Source organism: Parasteatoda tepidariorum, chromosome 9, assembly GCF_982258835.1.
Source record: "Parasteatoda tepidariorum strain Cologne lab strain chromosome 9, Ptep-v5.0, whole genome shotgun sequence".
Lineage (NCBI taxonomy): Eukaryota > Metazoa > Arthropoda > Arachnida > Araneae > Theridiidae > Parasteatoda > Parasteatoda tepidariorum.
The window spans coordinates 101770374-101797346 of NC_141763.1; the positions used below are offsets into that span (position 1 = coordinate 101770374).

Sequence of the window (26973 nt, forward strand, 5' to 3'; positions counted from 1 at the left end):
AACATTTAACGTTTTTAATTCTAAAATTGAAGTCCACTTTATACAATGAAAAATTCAGGAAATACTAATGCTTTAATATATATTTTACATTTTTTTAAATTCAAAATGTGACAGATATTTCTATTTTCAAGGCATTTATAAAATGTGTCTTTCCAAAATTTTTTTAATGGATCATTCAATGATATTTATTATTTATTTGAACAAATTTTTATAATAGAAAATTTTATTTTAATACTCTTAAGAAATAAATAGAAAAAATAAACTTGCAATAAATATAACCGTGGCAGAATCGTGGCGACATTGTGGCAGAACGTTACCGATTTCTTGTAGAAAGATTTTTCAATAGGGAAGTAAAAAATTCAGCTTTTCTTTTCTGTAGAAATTTTCGTTTACTGATTTACACATAGCTCTTAAAATGTGATATTGTTAATATGATATTATGTATTACAACGACTAAATCTCGAAATGAAAACACGCATTTAGTAAACCCTTTTGAAGAGTCCAATTTGCATGATTTCGCCATCGATCTTCTTTTTTTTTCGGTAGTTACCGCTACAGATTTCACGATTTTTTAATGTTATGATGAATTACTGTACTTGCGAAAAAAGAAATAATTAGCATGTTATTTTCCTACAAAATGTGAGAATATAGCTCATAATATTAGAATTAAAAAAAAAAATTACATATCAATTTTAAATTTTTTTTTATTTGATCTGATTTTTTACTTATTTTTGAAGTTAACGCTTCTGTTACTTTAAATTAGAAACATGTATATTCGTTATTTTTAAGTAACTTGCAGAAAGATATTAGTATTAGAGAGGTATGCTACAGAAAGCCAGAAAAAATTCTGCCACAGGAACAAATATTTGGCCAAATAATTCCACTTTTCAGTACTTCTAATAATACTTCTGTAAAAAAATTAAGGAATATTAAAATGTGTTTTTAATATATTAGCTTATATTTATCATAATTAAAATTTTAAGTAAAATTTAACATTTTACACATGATTATTTTTTTTAACCCCAAATTACATTTAGAAATCTATTATTTTATTTTTTTACTTAAAAAAAAAGGTTTTTAATAACTATTTTTTACTCAGACAAAAAGTATAAAATTTCTGAAGTTAGTTAGAAATGTTACATATCTAAATTATATTAAAACAGAAAATTGCCATAGAAAAAAAATCCTACTCTGCTTAAAAAAAAAAAAAAATACAGTATTTGGTTATGTATAAAAAATTTCTTGCATTAACTTTTAGAATAACACTTAAAAAACAGTTATGAAAAATGTATACGCAATGTGCATGCAGTAATACTTAATTTATTATTATTATTTGTTTTTCAAATAAAATACATAGTGATACAATATCTTTTAAATAAAATACATAAAATACTAAGTGATATTAAGTTATTTAAATAATGAAAGAAATGATAATACAGAACTATTTTATTAGATTCAAAAATATTTTCATAACATTTAAATTTATGTACTTGATAAAGGAATAACCTCATTAGCTTCAAAAATTGTTAAGATATACTTTTTCCATCTAAATAATTTTTAAAGTTAATGAAGTTATCTCATGAATATCTCGTAGCTGCAATTCTTAGGGATTTTACACTTTAAATACAATCATGGTTTCCTTAAGTAACATTTTTTCTTTCAATAAGAGTAGAAGTGATCAGCATAAGTAAAAAGAAACTAATTCATTTTTTAAAGCCATGCATGAGTATTCTTTGTTTGGATTTCATTGTTTGTTTCCTTAATCCTTTGGCACTGTATGAAATCTGAAACATATCTTAAATTTAACAAAATATACATGAATACTATAATAAAATGTAACCTACCTTTCCCCATTTGAAATATTTAAAAATCTGTGTTTTATTCCCCCCCACACACATTTATGCATCTTAATGATGAAAATTTGGATGTGTAGTAAAAACTATGTTGTTTTTTTACAATTTGTGAATTTTTCTACATCCATTTTTCGAGGAGAGTTCTATTAAATTCCATAGAGGCACCTTTTAATTTAATTTAAATTTTAGTAAGCATAAAACCAAATAATATATTAAACTGAAACATTAACCTTTTAGTCATTTCATTTTGAATTATTTCATTCTTAGTTTGCCTCATTCTATGATAATGATTCCAATTATTGTTTTAAGACTTAGTCTAGAAAATTGCGGCCACAAGGTTGTGCAAGAGACAGATTGTATTAGTGTCATTCATTTCTAAGACAAACATTACACAATGAAATATCAACCGATATAAACATTAATTTCATAGCAGCACCCAAAAGTCAATTGTTTGTATCTTCAGGCCTCTTACAAAAAAAGATTGTGCATTTTTAATGTTCATAATCGATCAAAATATTTAACCATATTAAATTATTTCATTGAGAGAAAACTCACATAAAATAAAAGGTGGACACTTACCAATTTCAGAAGAATTTTTGTAATGTGATACAAAGAATTGAAAAATTTATTGTTAGATATCTCTTCAAATGAGAATCTTTTTTCAGAAAGATTTATGCATAAAGAAATTATGCTTATAAGATCGGAAGTTGAACTCTGCAGTTTATCATCATCTTTTGAATTTTCTTTGGATGAAATAAAGAAGTAAAGAGATCTGAGAATGTCCCCAACATCAGAACACACGACATCATCATTCGTCACAAAAATCTGAAATGGAAATATAATTTGATTCAGTTTTGGTGTTATGAAAGAGGGGAAGGGGTAACTTATTTTAAACATTCTTAAAATATATATATATATATTGCATATTCCGGTGGATAAGTAGACTCAATATTTTTGAGTAGCAGATAGTTCATTTCTGATATGTCGGGTGTATTAGTCAAACGCTGAAGAACACTAAATATAACAACTTGTAAAATACTGGACACAAAATCAAATGCAGATTCAAATATTTCTGTAAAATCTTTCAAAAAGTGTGGAATTTCAAATTATTTGGACAGAGATGAAGACAATTCTCTGTGAGATTCAGCTGATAAGAATGAAGTAGAGTTTATTACAGAGTAAAATCTATATGAAAACATTAACGTAATTGAATATTAACATAGATGATGTTATGGACTCTTCAAATATGTAGCTCTATTGTTTGCTTTAAAAGTTTTCATTATGCTATTATTTATTGAAATATTCGTGAATAATTTATCTTAATTTCTCTTATTCTTAATTTTTTTTCTGAAAATAATTTAAAGAATTGTTTCTAAAAAAACATTATGTATTATATATAAAGAAAATATGATGAGAGAAAATGTAAAATTAATGGAATATTACATATTTAAAATTGTTTTTGTCAGGGATAAATTGATACGGAGGCAATCATTTTTATCTTACTGTTAATAATATTACTATATTTCACGATCAACGAAAGTTTGACTTTATTACTGGCGTATAAATCCCTCTCTCAATTTACATAAAATTTAGGGATTTGAATTGTCAACTTACATACTGGGATGTCATTAAACAAAATTTTTAACGTACAATTATAAAATTCAATGATATTTAATGCTTATAACTCATCACTTTAATTAAAGGGAGAAAGAGATATATCTTATAGATTCCTAAAAAATAGATTCATAATATTTATTAAAAGTACTTGAACTTCGTTGAAAGCTGCTGGAAGATCTTCCACTTTAATCTTCTTCAAAATACTTCTGCTTGTCATCATTGTAAGACTGGACTCCTAAAGAGGAAATTATGTATCAAAATTACAAAAAAAAAAAATCTATCAGACTTGAAATTCAAAGTGTGAGTATAACATATGTTCAATACAAAATCACAATTCTTAACAGACCTGCTCAAAATTTTGTAGAATATGATACAGTTGAGGGTGAAGTAGTCAGCAGCAGGGTTGGTAAGATTTAGGACAGAATGGATTAAACCCTGGTTTAAACCGTCCTGTCCAAAACCCTTTTACTCAAATTATGTCCCAATGTTATCTGAACAATATTTAAAAGGTAAAATAAACATAGAACTAATAACATATTGATAATTAAATCTACTAAAGAATATTTGTTTTTAAAACTGTAATGTTTCATTAATATTGTTTTGACTCTTCAATTTAAACACTAAGCAAAGGAAGATTAATCAGTAATCAAGTTCAATTGGTCTTCTCATTCAGTAGTACATAACTGAAGTTTGACCTTGCCATACAGGTTAAGCTATTAGGGACTAAGTGCTTGGTTAGTCATACACAGGTTTATTTATCTATAGTACAGTACAGAACCCGTTATCCGGAAATCAGAAAACCGGAAAACCAAAAAACCGGAACGAAATTCGATACATTTTTGAGCCATTTTTAAAAAAAAAAAATTTTTTCCTCATAAGATTTTAGGATTTTTTTTTCTTTTTTGAAAGATGTTTACCTTACCATCATTTTGGAAATAATTATTAGTGTATTCCTTCATCGTTTATTCTTCTTTTTAAGATTATTTCCAAAAAAACATTTTTTTTGTTGGGTTTAACAATAAACAAACGGCTTTTTGTAGCGATTCAGAAAACCGGAAAAATCAGTTATCCGGAATAGCAATGGTCCCGATCGTTCCGGATAATCGGTTCCCTACTGTACTATTCAAGAATACTTTTATTTCATTCAAGTTCAATTCTTTTAGCAAAGTGGTGATACATCAACAGTGTTAGTAACTGAAACTGACGTTATGCCCTTCAAAAAACTGCTAATACATTTTTCAGTTATTTTGTATTTCCAATTTAAACTAATATATTTATATTTAAAAACAATTTTTTTTTTAATAGATGTCTTTTTTATCATCCTGTGATGCAGAAATAAAAAATTTTTTAAAAAATATTGTGAAAAATATAAGGTTAATTTTTAAGCAAATTTAGTATTGTTTTAAAAAAAAAATTTATTTTTAATATTGCCTTATTTATCCTAATGCAAAAACATTATTTATCAATATTAAAAGCATATTTATATTTAAAGGATTGTATTCACTTTTGTTGTTCAATGAATTGTGGAGCTTCAAAAGTTATAAACCTTTTCCTATTACATTATATTAGTTTCCTTTAATAAGTTAAAGTAAATTGTATAAAAAATATCAAATATTTATTGATACATGTAATTATTATGTGCACAATGGTTACACCTATAGAATTTTTACCTTTTACCAAAGTTCAAGGTTTTGGACACTTCAAGACAGTAAAATCCGCATGTCCTGTCCAAAACCAGTTTCGGACGTCAAAAACCCCAACCCTGGTCAGAAGCATTAAAAAAAAGAAGTGGTCATAAAAAATAATCATTGATAAATTTTTTGTCGTCTGGCGAATAGAGAGAGAGTTGAACTAAATCACTTATGTTTCCCTCAAATGCCATAATATTGTGTTAATTGCATTAAATTGTTTTTACTTTGAAATGATACATAGTTCAATTGGTTGCTACTAGTAACTTATAGATCACTGATAAATTTTCAGAAGGCAGGTAACTACAGGAACATCAGCTTAAGTGTTGTTTTCTAGCAGTCAAATTTCGGAATCGTAGTCATAGCATTAATTGGATTAAACATAATTGAATTGATGATGATTTACCAATCATGAGACACTTTCAACATATGTCAAAAGAAATTGTGGATAACGGAAGGTTAGGGTCACATAATTTAGGTGCTACTGTAATTAAAAAAACGATAACATCTTTTTTGTTATATACAGCAAAAAAGTGACGTCACATATTAGAATTGGGAAGTGTCAAGTTCTTTTTGTCAACAGTTCAGAAACATGTCTTTAGGAACATATTATAATATACTTGAAATTCAACTGTCATAAAAAATTAAAACAATGAACTTGATTTTAACTCAGTAGAAAAATTATAATTGTAGCATATCTTTCCAATCACAAGTTTACTATAATCAATATTAGCAACAACAAAAAAAAAAAGGTTAAGTTATGAGGCAAGACTTTAATGTTATGGAAAACCACTGATATATGGACAATAATCTTCAAATTGTGAGGTTATCAATTTATGCAATTAAATACATGCAAAATACAGAAATTTTCAAAACCTGTCAAATATAAGGTTATCATCTAATCACACTTAGGAGATATATCAGGCATGAAGCATTTTCGATTTTTTTTCTTTTCGAAATAAATTAAACCACTAAGATTCTCAAATCAGTATTTTTCCAAAAGTAATTTAGTATTTTATATTTGTCTGTTTTAAGATTTTTAATAAATCATTGTTTTTGCATAGTTCAGGTTTAAAAACAATTGCTTAGTCACAATCAGTTTTCATTAGTTTAAACAATGATAAAATTAATGTTTAAAAATTTTAAAACTAGACAAACTTAATTTTAAATTGCTTAAAAACCTTGCATACTTTTATTGTTTGACATAAAGAGATCTAAAAATTATCAGGCACTATCTTTTTCGAATCGACTAAAGAGACGCCTTTATTCACACTCTTTTCTGAAAAGTACTATAATGTTGTCTAATCACTCTATCATCAAAAACTTATTAAGTAAAAAAAAAAAAGCAAATCAAAGATGGCAAGGAAAAACGTTTTTTCGAAATGAATCTCAGACTGCCGCCAATAGTCTCATAGTAAACCTCTACTATAGCATTAAAAAAAAAAAAAAAAAAAAAGGCCAAAAACTTATTGTCAAGGAATTTATCTATTTTTTACAGCAAGGGTAAACTCCCCCAAAACATAAGAATGTATATTTCCTTGCTAAAATTGGTTATAAATAGTAGGTAAGGCAAAAATATTCAAAACTACTTTTTTATAATTGATATTTGTGAAATGCATATAATTCATCTAATCATCAAAAATGCGTTTGCTCCCAGACATAAAAGTTCAACCACTATTTGTACTAGTAGTAACATATAGTACAGTACTTATTCTATATTTCATCTGCAAATCTACCACAAAATATTACTTTGCTTATTATTAAAATATTGATAATTACAATAACATGTTAATTTTTAACATTTCATAAACAATACATTTATACAAAGATATATAATACGAATTCTCAATATTTGTACCAATGTAAATATGAATAAATATTTTCCTTTATTTGCATCTAGGCGACTTTTTTTAAATCAGCCGCAAAACTGAATGTTTAATTCCTGTTAACTAAAACTATAGTTAACTGTTTTTTTTTTCTTTGCAGATTAAAAATGCAAATAATTTAGCCCGATTCAAAAAAGTAAATTTGAAAAGTAAAATTGAGCTGGGAATTTCATCTATTAAATAATTATTTTGTATACAAATAATTTCAAAATGATTTGTTGAGCACTTACAAATTATTTTCATCATCCCGCGAAGAATTTCAAAACACATGACATAAAATTCGATATCGATTAAATATTAATGATTCGATGCTGTTGTCAACCGAAATATCAATTGTGTGGATGGTAATCTTGTCATATTAAGTACCATTCTTACTGAATTACTTCACGCGCGTGCGAATCGCTAAATAACGCGCGTGCGTTGGGAAATCGCAAAATTTTGATCATTTTAAATAGTCTAAGTCCCGCAGTGGACTGATCGTTAAGACACGGTTCCCAGCAGATCACCGAAGTCAAGCCTCACTGGTTACGGTCAGTGTGCGGGTGGGTGACCACTTGGATCAGTGTGCGTAGGGACCGAGGGTGTGCGGTAATGGTCCTCGCTGAACTGTGCTACCGTAAAGTGCTCGACTTCGCACGCAGGTCATCGGGCTGTCGAAGCGGGGGTGCCATCCCCTCCGCAGAGGATCAAAATTGTGATGGCATGTCTTCGGATCATCCTCTGGGATGTTTCCCAGACCGTCGCCATTGCGCAGCTCTGGTGCGACGTAAATTAACAACAAATAGTCTATATCAAAGACTCCCAAAGTGGTCCAGGTGGACCCCTAGGGGTCCATAGGAGACCACACGGGGGTCCACGTGGACGTAAAAAGAAAACAGGGGTTCACAAGTTCTAAGTGGGAGTCCACGAAAAATTTTCTGGTTTTCATAATCAAGAACAAAAATTTTGGCTTGGATTTACCTATCAACATAGGCAGGTAGCATCATTCACTAGGTACTCAACAATATTCGAGACTCAGTTCAAACACAGAATTGAATAGAACAATAGATAATAGTACAAGTGAACACCAGTCCCGCAGAGGACTGATCATTAAGACACGGTTCCCAGCAGATCACCGAAGTCAAGCATCACTGGCAACGGTCAGTGCGCGGGTGGGTGACCACTTGGATCAGTCTGCCGAGTAGGGACCGAGGGTATGCGGTATTGGTCCTCGTTACGTTAAACTGTGCTACCGTAAAGTGCTCGACTTCGCGCGCAGGTCGTCGGACTACCGAAGCAGGGGTGCCATCCCCTCCGCAGAGGATCAAAATTGTGATGGCATGTCTTCGGATCATCCTCCGGGATGTTTCCCAGACCGTCGCCAATAGCCCATTGTGCAGCTCTAGTGCGACGTAAATTAACAACAACAACAAGTGAACACCACATGTCGAGACTTGCAAAGTGCCACCCGTGCGCATTTAAATATCTTGCATGATGACTTCAAAAATAGATTTGAAGATATTCTGACGATGGAAATACATTTTTTAAAAAAAAATTTTCTTTCATGTTTATATCATATATATAGTTTAAATATATATGTTGTGTATATCAGTTGCTTCCTCCCCCTTCTGAAAATTTTCGCGGGCACCTTTCAGCATAATGAAATAAAATTGAGGAATGAAAAAATAAATGTCGAAACTACTTTTTTTCCAATAACTTTTGGAAAAGTTTTAAAAAACTTAGTTTTTAGGTAAATAAAAATTTTTAAAAAAATATTTTTTATTATTAACTTCTTAAATATTTCCTTGATTTTTTTTGTTTTTTTGGAGGAAATGTAAGTAATTCTTAGCCCCTACCATTTCTTATTTTAACTTTCATAATTTTTTCTTCTGTATAAAATTAATTAATTATTTTTCAACTTAAAACTCTTCAGCATTATGAAATAAAATTGAGGAATGAAAAAATAAATGTCGAAACTACTTTTTTTCCAATAATTTTTGAAATAAATTTTTTTTCCTTTATTTATACTGATTCATATTTATTTATATTTGTCTATATGTAAAAGTCTGAACTGTTTTGAAAGTTTTTATTTAATGAGTTGATCCCAATTAGAGGGAATGGAATGAATGGTATATGACCTGGAATTTAGGTAAATTTTTAAAAAAAATTCTTTTTTATTATTAACTTCTAAAATATTTTCTTGATTTTTTTTTTTTTTTTTTTTTTGAAGAAATGTAAATAATGCTAAATCCCTATCATTTTTTATTTTAACTTTGATAATTTCTCTGCTAGATAAAATTATTTTTTAACTTTAAAAAAAAAAAGAACCTGTGCACCACTGTTCTCTAAGAATAAAATCCTTTCATTTTAAAGAATAAAAAAAAGGAAAAAAAAGAAAGTGTATTGACATTAGGCACAAAACTCCAAATGACATTTGAGCACACTAGCTTATCAGAAAGCGATTAAAATGTGTATTGACGAGGATAATCTCGCTAGGATTATGACATTACAATAAAAAAAATGATTGAAGCACTTCCAGCGCATATCTCTTGGTTAATGTTAAGCATTTTAGCTCTTCAAGCAATGGTCAAAATTTCGATTGATGATATCTCACTGGTGATAAGTTCTGTTAGTAATTGTCAGAAAATTGAAACGTGAAATAACCAGCGCAAAACTTCACTTTGAATTTCAAAACATTAGGTAATAGAAAAGTGATCAAAATTTTCATTCGGTTTCTAGCGATCGGAAGACGATTGAAAATATTCTGCATTGCAATATTAAAAAAAAATGCTCGTAGCCAACAAATAACTGTAACTCATAATTTAAATTTTTATATATTTGATATTTTAGTAAAATAAGCTATGTACTGCAAAGAAAGAAATATATAAGTAAGTAAATAAATTTAGTTTATAGTATTTTGAAATTCTATTTTAGAGTTTAATTTCAATTAAACGCGGTTGGTCATTTAAATTAAACGCCATGAGCCCTGAAGTAGTCCAGTGATCTGTGTTCTATCCTTTTTTCAACTTTCAGGGAGGAATTACGCACGAAGTGATGTTCGGTATATCAACATTAACAAAGGCCGTTATATAGTATAGTATAGAAAATTGCCTTAATCCTCGTACAATTGTAAACAATTTCATATTTGTTTCAATACCCTTATGAAAAAATCGAGGTATAAGAGAGGTATATTTTAAAGGTATAAAGGAGGTTGTTATTTAAATACATCGTTAGGTTGAAAAGGGTGCAAATGAATACCTCAAAATCAAATTCAAATATACCTTCACAGGTATATATGTTTCAACTTCAGGTATCAAATTACATGCTTGTAGAGGTATATATTTTTCAACCTCAGGTATATAATTTTATGCTTGTAGAGGCTTATAATTTTCAACCTACGGTGTATCATTTTACAATTCAGGTTATTATAAATCAACCTTAGGTGTATTTTGTTCTACCTCAGGTAATTATTTTTCAACCTCAGGCATATAATTTTATGCTTGTAGAGGTATATATTTTTCAACCTATGGTGAGTCATTTTACACTTCAGGTTATTATGAATCAACCTCAGGTGTATTTTGTTCTACCTCAGGTAATTATTTTTCAACCTCAGATATCTAATTTTATGCTTGTAGAGGTACATATATTTTTCAACCTAAGGTGTGCCATTTTACACTTCTGGTTGTTATAAATCAACCTGAAGTGTATTTTCAACACTGGGAAAGGTTATTTTTTATTAACGTCACGTGTTCCATGTTCTGCCTTAAGTTATTATTTCGTAACCTCAAGTATGTATTTTTGTATTTTCAGAAGTATTAATTTATCAATCAAAGATGCGACATTTTACACTTCAGGCTTATGTATCTCAGCTGTTTTTTTTAGTACTTACGACGGTGAGGTGTTTTACGGACCACCTAGTTTATTAACTTTTAACCTCACTATATAAAAAATATAATATATATATTATATGACGAATAATGTATATCAATACATTTTTTCACTATATCATTTCTATTCACTATATCACTACATTTTTTCACTGTATATCATTACATTTCTTCATCATTACAGATCTTCATTTATCAACCTGAAGTTTTTAATATTAAACCTTCGGCAGTAATTGCTTCTTTTGTTAGGCTATAAAAGAAAGTTTCAAATGCATAATTCTCCTGTAATTTTAATAGATTGAATTAAATCATCTTAAAATAGTACTTATCCAAATTCTACAGTTAGTAAAAATTATTTATGGGAACTCATATTTTTAGAAGATAGTTGTCTAAGGTGCTTGAATTTTTAAAGCTACAAAACTACAAATTTAAATAATTAGTCAGCTGATATTCAAACTACTTTTTATTTAAAAGTAAAATTTCATTTTTTTTTTTTTTTTTTTTGCAAACCAACAAAATTATTTTAAATACTGTTTCCGTCTACCTGTTGAAACTTGTAATTATTGGAACCTAGAAAAAAAATATGAATTAGTGAGAAAGTCATATTTAGAATAATAGTGGCAGGTTTTCAAATACTAAAATATCAGGAATTTTCTTTTTTTTATGATTTAAATTAACTGGATGAGATTAATTTTCTTTTTCAGATAAGTAGTATTACTCTTCTGCCATTTCTATTCAATCCTCGTAGCTAAAAAGCATGACAGGTACCACAGCCACGAAATAAAATAGACTGAAGACAGTACTACCAACAACATTTACAGAAATTCAAATATATAATTCCAATCTTATTATGCAATTTTAATACATTTTATTTTTCTATGCATCTGGTATCATTATGATACTTGTAAGTTTGATATCCATATTTGTAAGTCTATATTTTTAAACTTTTTGTCAGACTTCATGAAACTAATAGCTGTATTATAAATGTTTGACGCTGATTCTTCCGTTATTGTCAATCACATCAGAGTTTCTTAAAAAATAGTTATTTTTATATTTTTTAATCAATGTAATCAAGAATCAACAATCGTTTAATAAATTAAAATTTTAAAGTTATGTACCAATTTTTTGGGCTTTTTTTTACACTCAATCGAATAGAACAAATTACAAGCTGATAAGGAGTATTTATTTTAAAGTTGTGAGTAATTTCACGTGAGGAAAATGTCTAAGAGATAATGATTTGAAATAATAATTTTAAAATATGTTGAGTATAATATCTCCTATATAACTTTTAATACCGAGTAGAATAAAACTAATACTTAGTTGTTACAAACATTTGTTTAAATAGAAAAACACATCCCATAGGATGAAATTCAAAAAAATGCATATTACTTTCAATAATAAATGTTTTTATTTGCAATTGATTTTATTCAATTCAGCATTAAAATTGTATAAGAAACTATACTGACTTATTTCTAAAAAATTTAAGATTTCCAAAATTCGCTAATTTTTGAAGTAGTGAACCATAAACAGCTGCATAAAAATGCTCATAACCTTGAAACAAATTGTCATATAAACTTGAAATCGGGTTTAATTTAATTCTGCTCAATATTCTGATAACAATCTGCTTAGTAAATAATTAACGTGGGTAAATTGCGAAAAAATAACAATTAGTGAAAATAGCTGTTTTGTGATCAAACATGAAAAAGTGAGCTAGTACTGTTACTAGTTTTCAATTATCAAATATCTAGCAAACTATTGTCATCAACAATTACATAAATTTTGTAGTTTATTAGAAGAGATTACTTTTTCTTTTTGGTATGAATTCAGAACTATTTCCTAGAGGAAGGCTGAGCAGTACAGTAGCTTGTTAGTCACTTCTTCTTCGCTGCTGCACGTGTGTTATTTACAGCCTAGGTCATCTCAGCAATATCAGGGAACTGTGGATAAGGTCTGTAAATAAATATATATTTACAGACCTTAATACATTGACCTCAAAATAAGTTAAAGTTAATAACAACCTCAAAATAAGTTAAAGTGTACATAAAAGAACCTCGTACACCTTAATTACAACCGTTACGAGGTATAATTTTTATTGCTGTTTTCTCAGCAACCTTAAATATACCTCAAAACAACCTCGATACCTCAAAAATATCTCAAATCAATCTTAAATTTTCGTAAGGGTAAAGGAGGAATATTAAAAAAATACCTCTAGGAATTTTTTTCTCACTTAGTTTGCTCATCAACCCACGGCATAGTGAACTAAAAAAATTAACCAATTCTTTTCACATTTTTAGCACAATTATCGCCTTTTGTCCTTTGCTCTTATTTAACACCGCAGGTTTAAAAATAATAATTAATAATTACATTTATTTTTAACTTTATTTTATATGGATGGTTGATTGAATGTATTCAACAACAAGCTTCCTAAAATCGGAAGAAATTTATAAAACTTCCGGTGTATCTGCCTATGTTACGTTTGCGAGGTGATGCGTGAGCAGGCTTAATAGGATGATTTATAATGAGGAGCCTGCATGCTTCGGGTAATCGCAGAATGTTGATTATTTTGAATAGTTTATATCTTAAAACTCCCTAAAATCAATTCAGAATTTAAAAAACTGACCCGAATATTAAAAAAAACCTAACTTAAAATTTGCCCAAAACGAAACTAAAGTCACGTGACACAAAATGAGGCGTGAATTGCTATGACGTCAGGATACAGTATCTCAGCGAACGGGAGGAGTTAAACCAAAGCTTCCTATCTAAAAATGTGTTACAAAGGCGTTTTAATTTGAGCCGCATTTTTTAAAAATTGTTTTTCTTTCATGCTTATATTATTTATAGTTTAAATATATATGTAGTGTATATCAGTTGCATCCTCCTCCTTGAGAAAATTTATGTAAGCACCTTTCAGCATAATGAAATAAAATTGAGGAATGAAAAAATAAATAACGAAACTACATTTTTTTTAAACAACTTTTGAAATAAATTCAGTTTTCTTTATTTATACTGATTCATTTTTATTTATATTTGTCTATATATAAGAGTCTGAACTGTTTTGAAAGTTTTTTATTCAATAAGTTGATCCCAATTAGAGGGAATGGAATGAATGGTATATGACCTGGAATTATAAGTTTTTAGGTAAATAAAATGTTTTAAAAAATTCCTTTTTATTATTGACTTCTAAAATATTTGATTAAATTTTTTTTGAAGAAATGTAAATAATGCTAAACACCTATAATTTTTTATTTTAACTTTCGTAATTTTTTTCTTCTAGATAAAATTATATTTTTTTTAAACTCAAAACCCTTCAGCATAATGAAATGAAATTGAGGAATGAAAAAATAAATGTCGAAACTACTTTTTTTTCAATAACTTTTGAAATAAATTTATTTTTCTTTATTTAAACTGATTCATTTTTATTTATATTTGTTCATATATAAGAGTCTAAACTGTTTTGAAAGTTTTTATTTAATGAGTTGATCCCAATTAGAGGGAATGGAATGAATGGTATATGACCTGGAATTTAGGTAAATTGTTTTTAAAAAATTCTTTTTATTATTAACTTCTTAAATATTTTAAGGAATTTTTTTTTTTTTGAAGAAATATAAATAATGCTAAACCCGTATCATTTTTTATTTTAACTTTCATAATTTTTTCAGCCAGACAAAATTAATTAATTATTTTTTAACTCAAAACCCTTCAGTATAATGAAGTAAAATAAATGTCGACTCGAAACTACTTTTTTTTTCAACAACTTTAGAAAAAAATAAATTCATTTTTAATTTTTTTATACTGATTCATTTTTATTTATATTTGTCTATATATAAAATCCTTTTCCTTTTTTATTTCAATTTTGATGATTTTTTCTTCCAAATGAAATTATTTTTTAACTTCAAAAAAAGAGAACCTGTACACAACTGTTCTGTCAGAATAAAATTCTTTCATTTTAAATATTAAAGAAAAGAAAAGAAAGAAAGAAAGAAAGTGATCTGAACAGCATTTCAAAAACATTTTAAAATTCAGTATAATGAATTATTCATTCAGAGAAGCTTATCAATCAGAGAAACAATCTTATAGAATTAAATTATAATTAAGTAAGTTACTGTAAAATGGTCTTAGCAACATTATAATGCAGTAGTTGCAGACAATTTGCGAGTATTTTTTTCATCGCGTTTGATGGCTTTGCACCAAATTTGTCTTTTTTCTTCCTTTGGTACACTAAAAAATAATTTATTTTGCGTGTTTAATGTAGAACTATTGCACATGGTACAATGCAACACTTGTAGTTTTTGCTTGGAGCCAATTTTTAAAATTTATACTCGGAGCGGCATATGCTTTCACCGTTTCACATGATGGGAGTTGTGGTTGTACTGTATCGTGACGTCATCAGAGCAGATGGGAAACCTAGCAGCGATTTAGGGGGCGGGGCTAATTGAGCGATTTCAACTATTAATAACAAAATTACTAGTTATCGCACCGGTCTGAAATTGGTGTCTATCTTTATAAAATGGCATGATGTTTCATTTTAAAACATTAAAAAAAAGCATGCAGGTTCCTCATTGTGATTTGTGTTTAAATTTATGCGCAATTTTACAATTCATAAGAGTTTTCAGTAATTTATAAATTCTATCTGGTAGTGAGTCTAAAATAAATTTACCAAAATTAATATCACAGCATAAAAAAGTGCAAGGTTAGCCATGTTTTGAGTGCTATCCTTGATTTGGCTATATTTGTGTAAAATAGCACCGTTTGTTAATTTTTGTGTAGCAAGCAAGCTTGCGGAGTCTCCAAATTCATTTGCTGTTGCCTCGTTTAAAATTATTCATAATAATTGTGGATGGCGTGCTTTTTCTAGCTTAGGCGAAAAAAATCAGTCGGAACCCGAAAATCTTACGACAAATTTTTACCCCTAGCGCCCTCTATATCATATATCCTGTTTTTCCATACGCGAATTTTTGCATAAAGCGGAAACGGCTCTTAAGACCAGTTCATGTTTTATATTAACTTCTACTTCAACTACACACTCCTTAGATCCAAAAATACCCTTCAGTTATTGTTTTTAAGGTTTCCTTATTCTTCAATTCGTTCATGTTAACCACCATTTATTCTTATCAAATTTGATTAATCCTTTGATTCATTCAAGTTTTGCTTAATTTATCTATTTATACACATCCATATTTCACTTTATAGTTCTGTATGTTTTTATATCTTCAATCACTGACTGCGTACTTTTAGTCCTATGGATAAAGAAGCAAATACCTTGTGCGACAATAAAAAGAAACAGTTTGAGTGTAAAACATGCAGCAAATTCTTTCAAAGTTCACATAGTTTAAAAGCTCATTCTTACACTCATTCAAATGACAAATCCCATGTGTGCAATATATGCCTTAAAAGTTTCGTTAGTCCAGTTTACTTAGCCAGTCATCAAAAAACTCATTCTAATTATAAACCCCATGAATGTAAGGTTTGCAGTAAAAGGTTTCTTAGGAAGGAGCATTTGAGGAACCATTATTTAAGTCACTCTCAAGAAAAACCTCATAAATGTGACACTTGTGGGAAAGCTTTTGCCGAAAAAGGTACTTTAAATAAACATTATCGAACACATTCTAATATAAAACCTTACAGCTGTGATATTTGTCTAAAAACATTCTGTAGAAATTCTAGTTTAAAATTACACTATCGTGTTCACACAAAAGAAAAACCATACGAGTGTGAAGAATGTGGAAAGAGTTTTAACAGACCTTGGAGCCTTAAAACTCATTCTTATTCACATTGCAAAAATAGCCCATTTGTTTGTGTATTATGTGATAAGCAATTTTCTCAAAAGTGTAACTTGGATACACACTTAAAAACACATAAAGGAATTGTTGATTGAAAGATCAAATTGCTGATGAAATAGTGAATATTCTTAAAGAAAATTGTATTCGGTGCTGCTGACAATGTGGTTTTTCAAATAATCTGGTTTTCTAACCAGATATGTATAACATTTCTTATATGCATAAAATTTTGTTAATTCTAATATAATTTTATTTTTTTGTTTGTTCAGTTACGAAAATAATGTAATATTTTAAATTCTTTTAAGTCGTTAACTACTGAAAGATTTTGAATAGTTTTAAAAGCTATTTGAAATGGACTTGCTTTACAAAATTTAATTTCTTAAAACTAAAATTATCATTCATTATACATTGGTGTTAAAAATAAAAAATAAAAACTGCTAATTTGTCAGATACTATAAAATATGCTGATTTTATTTAAAAATTCTTTGACCTTTATTAGTTCAAAGAACATTCACAAATCTTATCAAGGACATGTTTTTAATTTTTGCCAGAAAAATAAGACCTTGCTTAAATCCCTTAATTTTCTGACTTTAAGAAATTTGATAAACTTTTCCATGCTGTATAACTTTACCTTTTTTAAATATTTGCACTGTGGGAAATTATTCTTTTAACTGAAATTTTTTTAAGAAGTCAGAGTTGTTAAGAATTATATAAGAATTACATTTTAATTCCGTAAGTAACTTAATCTAAACCTTATTATTTAGAGATTTGTTAGAAGTTTTTCTACCTCAGCAGCATTCAATTCATTATTTAGTCTGTTGAGAATATTCATTTTAATTCTACTGTTGAACATATAGCTGTATTTAACTGCTTAATAGTAGAATTTTCATTAATATTTTTTGAAGACATAACCATCAATATAATTGAGAGATGTCGGCATTAAAAATTTTTGTAAGCTTAGGTATACTTAATTTTTTTGTATTCTTCAGACGATAGATGTTTGCAGTTGCAGCAGTAAATATTAGTATCTCTCCATTTTTTTGTGCAGATTATTTTTTTCAGCTGTTATTGTGCAAAAAATATTGTTTTCTGACGCATTAGGTTTTGTAATTTGAAATTCCTAATATCTCTGTCATATTTATAAAAAAGAGAAAAAAAACTTGTTTAAACATATTTCTTATCCTATTTATTCATTTTTACGTATCAGATAATAAGGTACTTAAGTTAGCATAGTTATACGCTCTCTTGTTTACAGTTTAGTAAAACTAATATAAAATATACCACTGGATTAGAGTGAAAAATTAAATTTTATAAACAAAAAGCAACAGTATTATGTGAAGTATATATATAATTTTGAGTTAGGACAATATATGAATTGTCAACAATAGTTTAATATTTGTAGTATTTGATCCAATTATTAAATGAACAGTTAATAATGTATAGAAGTTTAACTTCTGAGATAATCCAGTGTTTTCTTTTTTTAGTTAATTAATACGCATAGTGAATCCTTTGTTATTCTTATTTTTATAAATTCTTACATAAATTTTTTTTGACAATTCTTAATTTCCTCAAGGGGTTTACTTTTTTAAAGTAAACACGGGAGTCACATTCCCGAGGTACCCTAGTGATGTTCCATTTTAATTTAGTTGCTTCTACCTACATTGTATATCATTTGTTTGATTTTTACGAGTAATAATTTATATCACGTTAATCTGAACAAAAGCTGTTCTGATTATTGACTTTAATAATAATTCAGTTTCCCTCAGGGGGTTTACTATTTCTAAGTAAACACGGGTGTCACAACCCCAAGGTACCCAACCAGTGTTTTTGTTGCAAAATGAAACCTCTAATAGGTATTTTATTTACCTCACATTAAACTAATATTTTCTATTCTAATAGGCAGTCTTTTTTTTTTTTTTTTTAAATTTACATGCATGATTAGTCATTCCATAGTATCCAAGCTCATAAAGTATGTATCTGGAACATATAGGATATTTTACAGCTGTAATTGACATATTTGAGTTTTTGACTTTTTTATTTGAATTGAGAGAACACAAGAACATATTTAGCATATTCTGTAGGGTCAGGTGGGGGAAAGTGGTGGTAAAATCAGGCACTTTTGAAACAAAGCTTAAAATTAAAGATATTAAAGTTTTGTCTAAAATATTTTTATTGAAAATACTTACATTTGAACATTTTAGAATAAAATTATTGCAGTATTTTTATTTATAACTGTGTTTACAGTAATATATTTAATTAGGCTAGTATATACACCACCACTTTCCCCCATGGTGGGGGAAAGTGGTGGTAGAGCTACAAAAAGACAAATTCAAGTAATAAATTAATTGTTATTACTCTGTATGAAATAATATACTTATTTTACTTATTATTGAATATATTTATTAAAAAAGTGTACATAATTCAACTAAAAAAATAATGTCCTCGATTGTCAAAGTTTGGTTCGTTCAGTTGACGACAAATGCTGCTGTGTTCGACATAATCGTCATCATCAATTTCAGGGAATGTGTAATAATTACCTATTTTAGATTTAGTAAGATATTTTACATGGTAAAATTCATCAATATCAATGACTTGACCTATGAATTTCGAATTTTGGCGTTTGCATTTATACTCAACTTCTACCCATGAACCTTGCTTTATTTCTTTCATGTCTAGAGGCTTTTCTTTTTCATTAATCTTCATTTTATCAATAGGCTTTTTTAGTACCTTTCGTTTTTCAGATTTAAATTTACGATCTGATTCTTCTGCAGCCAGTCTTTCTAAAACTGATTCAGTTGTCAAAACTTCACCACACTTATTTTGAACTCTTTTCCTTTTTCTTGTTGAGTTTGCCATTGCTAGAACAGTATTTGCTGATGGAGGGGGTGAAAGTGTATGCAATATAGCTTTTTTCAAATCTTTTAGGGGCGAGTTAAGGAAATATTCACTTTCTTGTGTGTTTTCTTTACTGCTTCCTGGGATTTGTTCTGGGTCATTTTTTTCAGTGATTATGATACGGTGACTAATTGCATTCTTATTTAAAGGATACAAGCCAGTTCCTTTAAAACCACTTACTGCATTTTGCGGCTTCATCTTCTCAAACATTTTCTTCATCAAAAATGGAAAGGACGCTTTGGTAACATTTTGTAGTCTGCTTTCCCGATACCAGTTTTTAAGGATGTCTCTCCACACTTTTTTCATTGGTGAAAATACACCGACGTCAAGTGGTTGCAGAGCATGACTACAGTTTGGTGGAAGGCAGAAAATAATAATTTCATTATCCATAGCGAGCTTTGCAGTGTTATATGTTAAATGGCTCCCATGGCCATCATATGTGAGGAGCACGGGTTTCTTCATTTTTTTAACATAATTTACAAAGAATGCCATCCATGATTCGAATAAGGAATCTTGCATCCAGCCTGATTCGCTGACTCCATACAAGGTTCCAGGAGGCCCACCAACTGTCCAAGATTCATAAAGATGTTGACCTTTGTACACAACAAATGGTGGGCAGTATACTCCTGTTGCGGAAACACAAAATAGAACTGTGTATGTTGCTTTTCCACAATCAGCAGATTTTAAATATGCTGTGCGTTGGTTTTTTTTCAAAAATACTTTGGATGACCTGGAATCAGTTGACAAACCTGCTTCATCCAGATTAAAAATTCGATCAGGCTCATTTATCAAATCGTTTTCTATCAGTAATTTTTCATACAGATTAAAAAAAAATCCTGTTTCTTCATTCAAATCTGATGCTCTAGACTTTGTCAAAATCTCTGCTTTTCTTTTACCAAGCTCCTGTTTCCATCTTTTTTCAAACCCTCGAACCCATTCAATACCAGGCTTTCCATTTGGAAATAGCTTTTGAGCATTTTTGTTTTCAGTTAAGTAACTTTTAACTAAATTTAAAACATCCCTTCTGTCGAAAGGAAAACCACACTTGCCCAAAAATTGCAAAGCTACAACTATGCATTTTTCTTCTTCAGTAGTCAAGAAAGATTTCCTTCCTGGTCCTGCATGCGAGGGTTTTTTAATCACCCATCTTCTTACAGTTTGCTCTGGAACACAGTGTTTTTTTGCAGCAGCATGCACTGAAGATCCTTTTTCAACCTCTAGCAAAGCATTTTGCAGGTCATCTTGAGTGTACTTTGGACCATCAGTTTTTTTCACATAATGCCTAGGCATTGCCAAACTGTAATAAAAAAAGATAAAATGTATTATATGCAATAAAACATTACCATCTAAACAGATTAATAATATTTTCCTAACTTACAGATAAAAAAAATAACAAATAAAAATAATTAAAACTTAAAAACTATCTTCATACTTGATGTAAAAGAATTTAATAGTTTTATTACTAAATTCTTTGAGGAAATATATTTAAAAAATATAATTGTAGAGAGAAAAACAACAATATCATACAGTTCATAATTAAGCCTAACCATACCACCACTTTACCCCACCTTAGAAAATCAACTATAAATAATTTAAATATTAATATTTTCCTTACCTTTTTATGTGAATGTGTTCCTCTGATGTTCCTCTAGAAGTCTATATAAAAATATCAGCGTTAAATAAATACAATTAGGTACTGTATGGAAGTTTGTGAGCATCACATGTAAGCAATCACATGGCAGAGAACATAAACAGTGTAATTTGAAAGCATCGATACTGTTGCCAGCTTTTTAAACTAAAATAAAAATGACTCACAATCTCAAAAATTATTTACAATACTTTTTTTAAAATAAAAATGTATTAATAATAAATGAAAAGAGGAGTTTTTTAATAAATACCGCCACTTAATATATACCACCACTTTAATATACCACCACTTTCCCCCATCCCACCACTTTCCCCCACCTGACCCTAATTTAAAAGCAAAAGGTGAAATAAGAAATAAACAATAACAAAGTGATTTCAAACTACAAATCAAGAAAGAAATTGTTTATCAAACAATATGTGATAATTATTAATTCTACATCTACAATATCAAATTATTTAAACAATCATTTAATTAGTTTTATTTAAAGATTTAAACATAAGGACTAATTTAGCTGCCTTTTCTACACCCAATTGATTCCGTAGTTTAGTATGTACAAGTCCAAAAGTGGAAAACATCCTCTCTATCCCTGCAGTTGTTCCTTTTGCAGTACATAACAACTGTATTGCATCAAACTCTTTTTGACCTACACAGTTCTTTAGAAGCGCAATTGATTTCCACCATTCCAAGATGTTTAAAGCCCAGAAGCAGAATATTTTCAAACGTTCTGCAACAGGACTTATTAATTTATGTAAATGTTCTGCGAGCATTTCATTGCAAAAAAATTCAAGTTTACGTTAAAGTACTTAATTTTCATTTATTTAAGCACAGGATCATCATTTATTTAAATAAAGGATTTAAAACAGTTACATTATTTTTTGAACCAAGGCAAACATTCTTGATTTGTGACTTTTTCAATTACTTTTGATGTACAAAATTTTGATAATGACAATGATGAGTTATTGATAAAATGCTTATGATAAGAGGGTCCAAACATTAAGATTAGGGCTGCGTTGAAAATCTTTCGCAATGACAAGTGTCCAGGTGGTGCACCATTTGCGAAGACAAACATTCGCTGATCTGTTGTACCAACAACTTCATCTCCATCATAAGCATTTGGTCTTTTTGAAACAATTCTGCCAATCATGGATCCCCACGATTCACAGATCGCTTCTGAAATAGGAATTGAAAATATTTAAATGATAAACTTTATAAAATTGGGAATTTCTGATTTCAATTCTTTTACTGCTTGCTTTAGAAGCTCGCTTGATGAAAATTGTAATTGATTTATTCTGCTGTCAGCTAAAAATTTATGTACCCATTTTAGAAAAATAGTATAGCCAAAAGCTAATTCATTAATATCCTCCTCAGAATGGCAAAGATATGGGAGAGGGACATTACTTATAAATGTGCTGAAATGTTCCTCTTCAAAAGCAACATCATTCTTGGGAAACAGCAAGTGGTCAAAGCTAAAGAGAATTTTCATTTGTTTAATGACAATATCCACATTTTCCTCTTTTCCAAAATATATTTTATGCTGCTCCAACAAGGAATCAATGTAGATTATGATTTGCATTGCATCTGAGGAAAATATAGAAAGCTCAGAATTATTTAAGACGGAGCGAAATTTTTTGGAGCTAACAGGCAAATCTGGCAGAGGAACTCCTTGAAACATACTTTCTTGGCCAAACATTTCTGATGCACTCTTTGTATTTTTAAACAATGAAGAAGGCAATGACTTCACCATATCTTGGAATTCTTTCATGCTTTCTGCATTTGCAATGAGGATAAAATGCTCTTTTACAATCTGCAATGAAGATTTCAGGTTAGTGATGTGGTCTGCATATTCCCATGGTAAAAGATCAGAAGTCTGAACCAGTTTTGATGTACATGCTAATAATGAAATTACATCTGAAAATAAAAGAATACGCTAATTTGCAAGAATAATTTTCAGAAAAGTCAATGAGAATTGCTACTTCATTGTCCGCTAAATTTTCTTTGCACTGTAAAGTTTAAAAATATTAAAGAATTTATAAAAGCAGACGATTGTAAAGTCGAAAAATATTAAAGAAATAATGGGTTTGCAAAATCATAATTAAAATAAAGTAAACGCATAAAGAGATAAACTTAAAATAAAAGCAGACGATTAAATTAGAAGTCAATATTTAGAACGACAGAGTTGTTGATTCTTTTTAGATTAGTTTTATTGTGGAATTTGAGTTTCCTTATATCCCGTTACGGGTTTTCTAGTTGTTTATGATGTTTTCACTATCCCGTTACGGGTATTGCATATTTCTTAATGTTTGTGTTTGTTAATAAAAGTTTTTATTTAAAAGAAAAACTGAATAGTTCTTGATATAGCTTATGATACGTTACAGCTATATTTAATTGGTGGCAGCGTCGGGATCGATTTACCATTTGATTTAAAGGAATTGTGTTCCAAATATTATTCCTTATGGCTTTCTTGGGACGAGCAAAAAAGTGTGATTTGGTAGAATTATGCAAGGAATTGGGCGAAACTATTATTGAAAATGTTACAGTATGTGAGTTGATAAATCTTATAAAAAAATCTGAAAATTACGAAGTGAATCTAGTTAAAGAAATATTAGAAGCAATTAAAGAAAATCGTATCGAAAAAGAAGAAAGAAAACGCCAAGAAGAAAAAGAAGAAAGAAAACGCCAAGAAGAAAAAGAAAGAAAACGCCAAGAAGAAGAGGAAGAAAAACTACGCCAAGAACGGCAAAAACAAGAAGAACGCCAATTTGAACTCGAGAAATTAAGACTTAGTGCCCAATTAAGTGGCCCTTCAAATCAAAATATTGGCACTACTCTGCGGAATAAGTTAGATATTCATAAGTTAATGCAGAATTTTGATCCTAAGGAAGATGAAATCAGTCTTTATTTGGTAATTTTTGAGCGTCAAGCAAAACGAGCAGAAATACCAAAAGAAGAGTGGGTTACTCATTTATTATCTTTTCTTTCACCTGACATAACAAAATTAATAGCAAGAGAATCTGAAGAACAAACGTACAACTATGATCATGTTAAGGAAATTTTAATGAAGAGGTTTAAGCTAAGTCCAGAAAAATTTAGGATCAAATTTATTCAGCACCAAAAGAAGTTCGATAATAGTTGGAAAGATTTCGTTTTTGAATTAAGGAACTATTTAAACGAATGGGTTCAAGGATTGGAAGTAAAAGATTTTGAAGCCTTGCTGGATCTAATGGTTACTGATCAAACTAAACGAAGAGTTCCCAATGAAGTGCGTGATCATTTTATAGACACTTGGTCAAAAATAACTTCATCTACAAAGCTGGCAGAAATACTTGACGAGTACGAGAATGTACGTGGAAGTCGCAAACGAATTGACTTGCAGGTAAATTCTGAAAATCGGAGATTCAATTGGCGAGAAGAAAATGCCACACGGAAAAATTCACAGGGAGCTACTTCAAAGAATAGCCGAAATGAAGAAAATAAAAGAAAATATGAGTACAAGCAAGCAATTTATGATCAATTTGATAGACGTACGCCTTTAAAATGTTACGAATGTGGATCTACTAATCACTTACGACCTCAGTGCCCGAAGCTTAAGTGCCAAAAGCCACCCGCTCAAGTTAATCGAATCGGAGCAGGACACGAAGAAGACAAATTACTAACTCCGTACACTCTTATGGCGAAAGTAAATGGAATTAGGATGCCAGTTCTTCGAGATTCAGGTGCAACTATTGATATCATATGCAGAAAATATGTGACTCCAGATATGTTTACTGGCGAAACTGTGTGGGTACAACAACCATTAGATGAAGGCCCAACTTGTTTACCATTAGCAAAAGTTTCGTTATCTGGTCAGTTTGGCAACATTGTAACCAAAGCGGCTGTGGTTAGAAGTGAGTTGGATAAAGGTCGATATCTCCTTGGGAATAGAACAGCGGCTAGATTGCCAAATCTGCAAATGACGCCAATGCAAATTTCAGAGTTAAACGCAGTTAGTACCAGATCGCAAGCTCGTTTAAAAGCAGAAAATGAAGAATATGAGCAACAAAATTCGAACGATACCGAAAACTCTTCCGAACAAGATAATAAAAATCAAGAAATTATTTTAGATAAAAAAGATGACGAACCAGTTTTAGAAACGGATGCCGTCAGTTCAGAAATGGAAGAGATATTACCAACTCTGATGAACTTTCTTTAATACAGGTAGATCACGATGAATTCGTTAAAGCTCAACAGGAAAGTGCCGAGTTAAAATCAGTTTTTAAAACTGTGGAAGAAGTTATTCAGAATCAAAACAGTAAGCATCGCTATCTGGTTGAAAGAAAACTTCTTTTTAAATGCCAAGAAGGACGATTAGGAGAAGAAAAAAAACTTTTAGTTATACCTGAGAAATTTAGAAGCCGAATTTTAAAGTTATGTCATGAAAGTACTTCCGGACACCTTGGTGTAACCAAATCCAAAGATAGATTGGCGCGATATTATTTTTGGCCAAAATGCTATAAAGAGATGGAAGAATTCGTACGAACCTGCGATAGTTGTCAAAAAGCGGGGAAACCAAATGATAAAAAAAAGGCTCCTTTAAAAATTGTACCGGTCATACAGGAAATATTCTCAAAACTAAACGTTGATGCAGTTGGTCCTCTTCCCACCACGCCAAGTGGAAAAAGATACTTGATTACAGCCATTTGTATGTCGTCAAAATATCCAGAAGCAATCCCAGTGAATGATATAGGATCTGTGTCGGTGACTGATGCCCTACTTAATATTTTTTGTAGAACTGGTTTCCCACGAGAAGTCCAATGTGATCAAGGAACTTCTTTTATAAGCATGCTAACAACTGAGTTTTTTGATCGATTTGGCATAAAGGTTCGGCATAGTTCCGTTCATCACCCACAGTCGAATCCCGTAGAAAGATTTCATAGAACTATCAAGCGGATTTTACGGGTACTTTGCTTGGAGTCTAGTTCTGACTGGGAGAAGTTTTTACCATTTGCCCTTTTGGCTTTGAGAACTATAACATGAAAGTACAGGATTTTCGCCAGCAGAGTTAGTACACGGAAAAAATTTGCGTACTCCTGAAACTTTGTTGTATGAACAGTGGACCAAAAGAGAAATAGACGAATCTCCTGCGACGGAATACGTTTTTCACCTAATAAACCGCTTAAAAAGATGCCAAGAAATTGCAGTTAGCAAGATGGAAGATGCAGCGTTAAAAAGGAAATCGTATTACGATAAAAATAGTATTAGGAGAGAGTTTAGTGCCGGAGATTTGGTTCTTGTTTTGGCTACATCTAGAGCTAATAAATTGTCTGCTCAATGGATTGGGCCGGGGAAGATAGAAAGCAAAATGTCTGAAACTAATTATTTAGTGAATATTCCAGGAAAAAGAGAGAGTTCACAGATTTATCACGTAAATATGCTTAAACCATATTATAAACGGCCTGCAATAATTAATTTTCTATCATGTGCAGAAAACGATTCTTCATCTTTAGAACAAGATATTGACTTTCCACAAGTGTATATTTCACCAGATGAATTTGATGTATCTGAAATGATTAAAGACAGTCACCTAGATAATCGCCTTAACGGACATGAAATCAACCAATTGAGGAATATTTTAAGAAGATATTCGAAAAGTTTTTCAAATAACCCAGGAAAAACTAACTTAATTGAGCATGACATTCAACTTAGTACAAATAAGCCAATTATTTCCAAGCCTTACCGAACTTCACCCAGACAAACAGAAATTTTA

General features: G+C 29.7%; 2 protein-coding genes across 3 annotated transcripts in view; one reads left to right on the forward strand and one right to left on the reverse strand.

Moving 5' to 3' along the window:
- Sse (extra spindle pole bodies like 1, separase) overlaps nt 1-7399 on the reverse strand; it is an 88099-nt gene extending 80700 nt beyond the window's left edge. The window contains exons 1-3 of one of the 2 annotated variants that reach the window (XM_071186488.2): nt 7275-7399; nt 3619-3705; nt 2433-2678 (exon numbers count right to left, since the gene is read on the reverse strand). In XM_071186488.2, coding sequence (XP_071042589.2) covers nt 2433-2678; nt 3619-3690 — 318 coding nt within the window. In that variant the 5' untranslated portion in view covers nt 3691-3705; nt 7275-7399. Of the gene's footprint in view, nt 1-2432; nt 2679-3618; nt 3706-7016 lie in introns of both variants that reach the window. The other variant, XM_087152516.1, reaches the window with a different exon arrangement.
- A 16688-nt stretch (nt 7400-24087) lies between these two features.
- On the forward strand, nt 24088-26243 carry LOC147805172 (uncharacterized). The gene is made up of 2 exons (XM_087151552.1): nt 24088-25368; nt 25425-26243. The coding sequence occupies exons 1-2, from the start codon at nt 24088-24090 to the stop codon at nt 26241-26243; spliced, it is 2100 nt and encodes a 699-aa protein (XP_087007678.1).
- Nucleotides 26244-26973: the final 730 nt, after the last annotated feature.

Bases quoted from the DNA above. Each gene is read 5' to 3' on its own strand.
- LOC147805172 (XM_087151552.1), top strand. From the start codon at position 24,088: ATGCAGAATTTTGATCCTAAGGAAGATGAAATCAGTCTTTATTTGGTA. The intron at 25,369-25,424 runs GTCAGTTCAGAA...TCTTTAATACAG, and splicing joins CAGTTTTAGAAACGGATGCC to GTAGATCACGATGAATTCGT.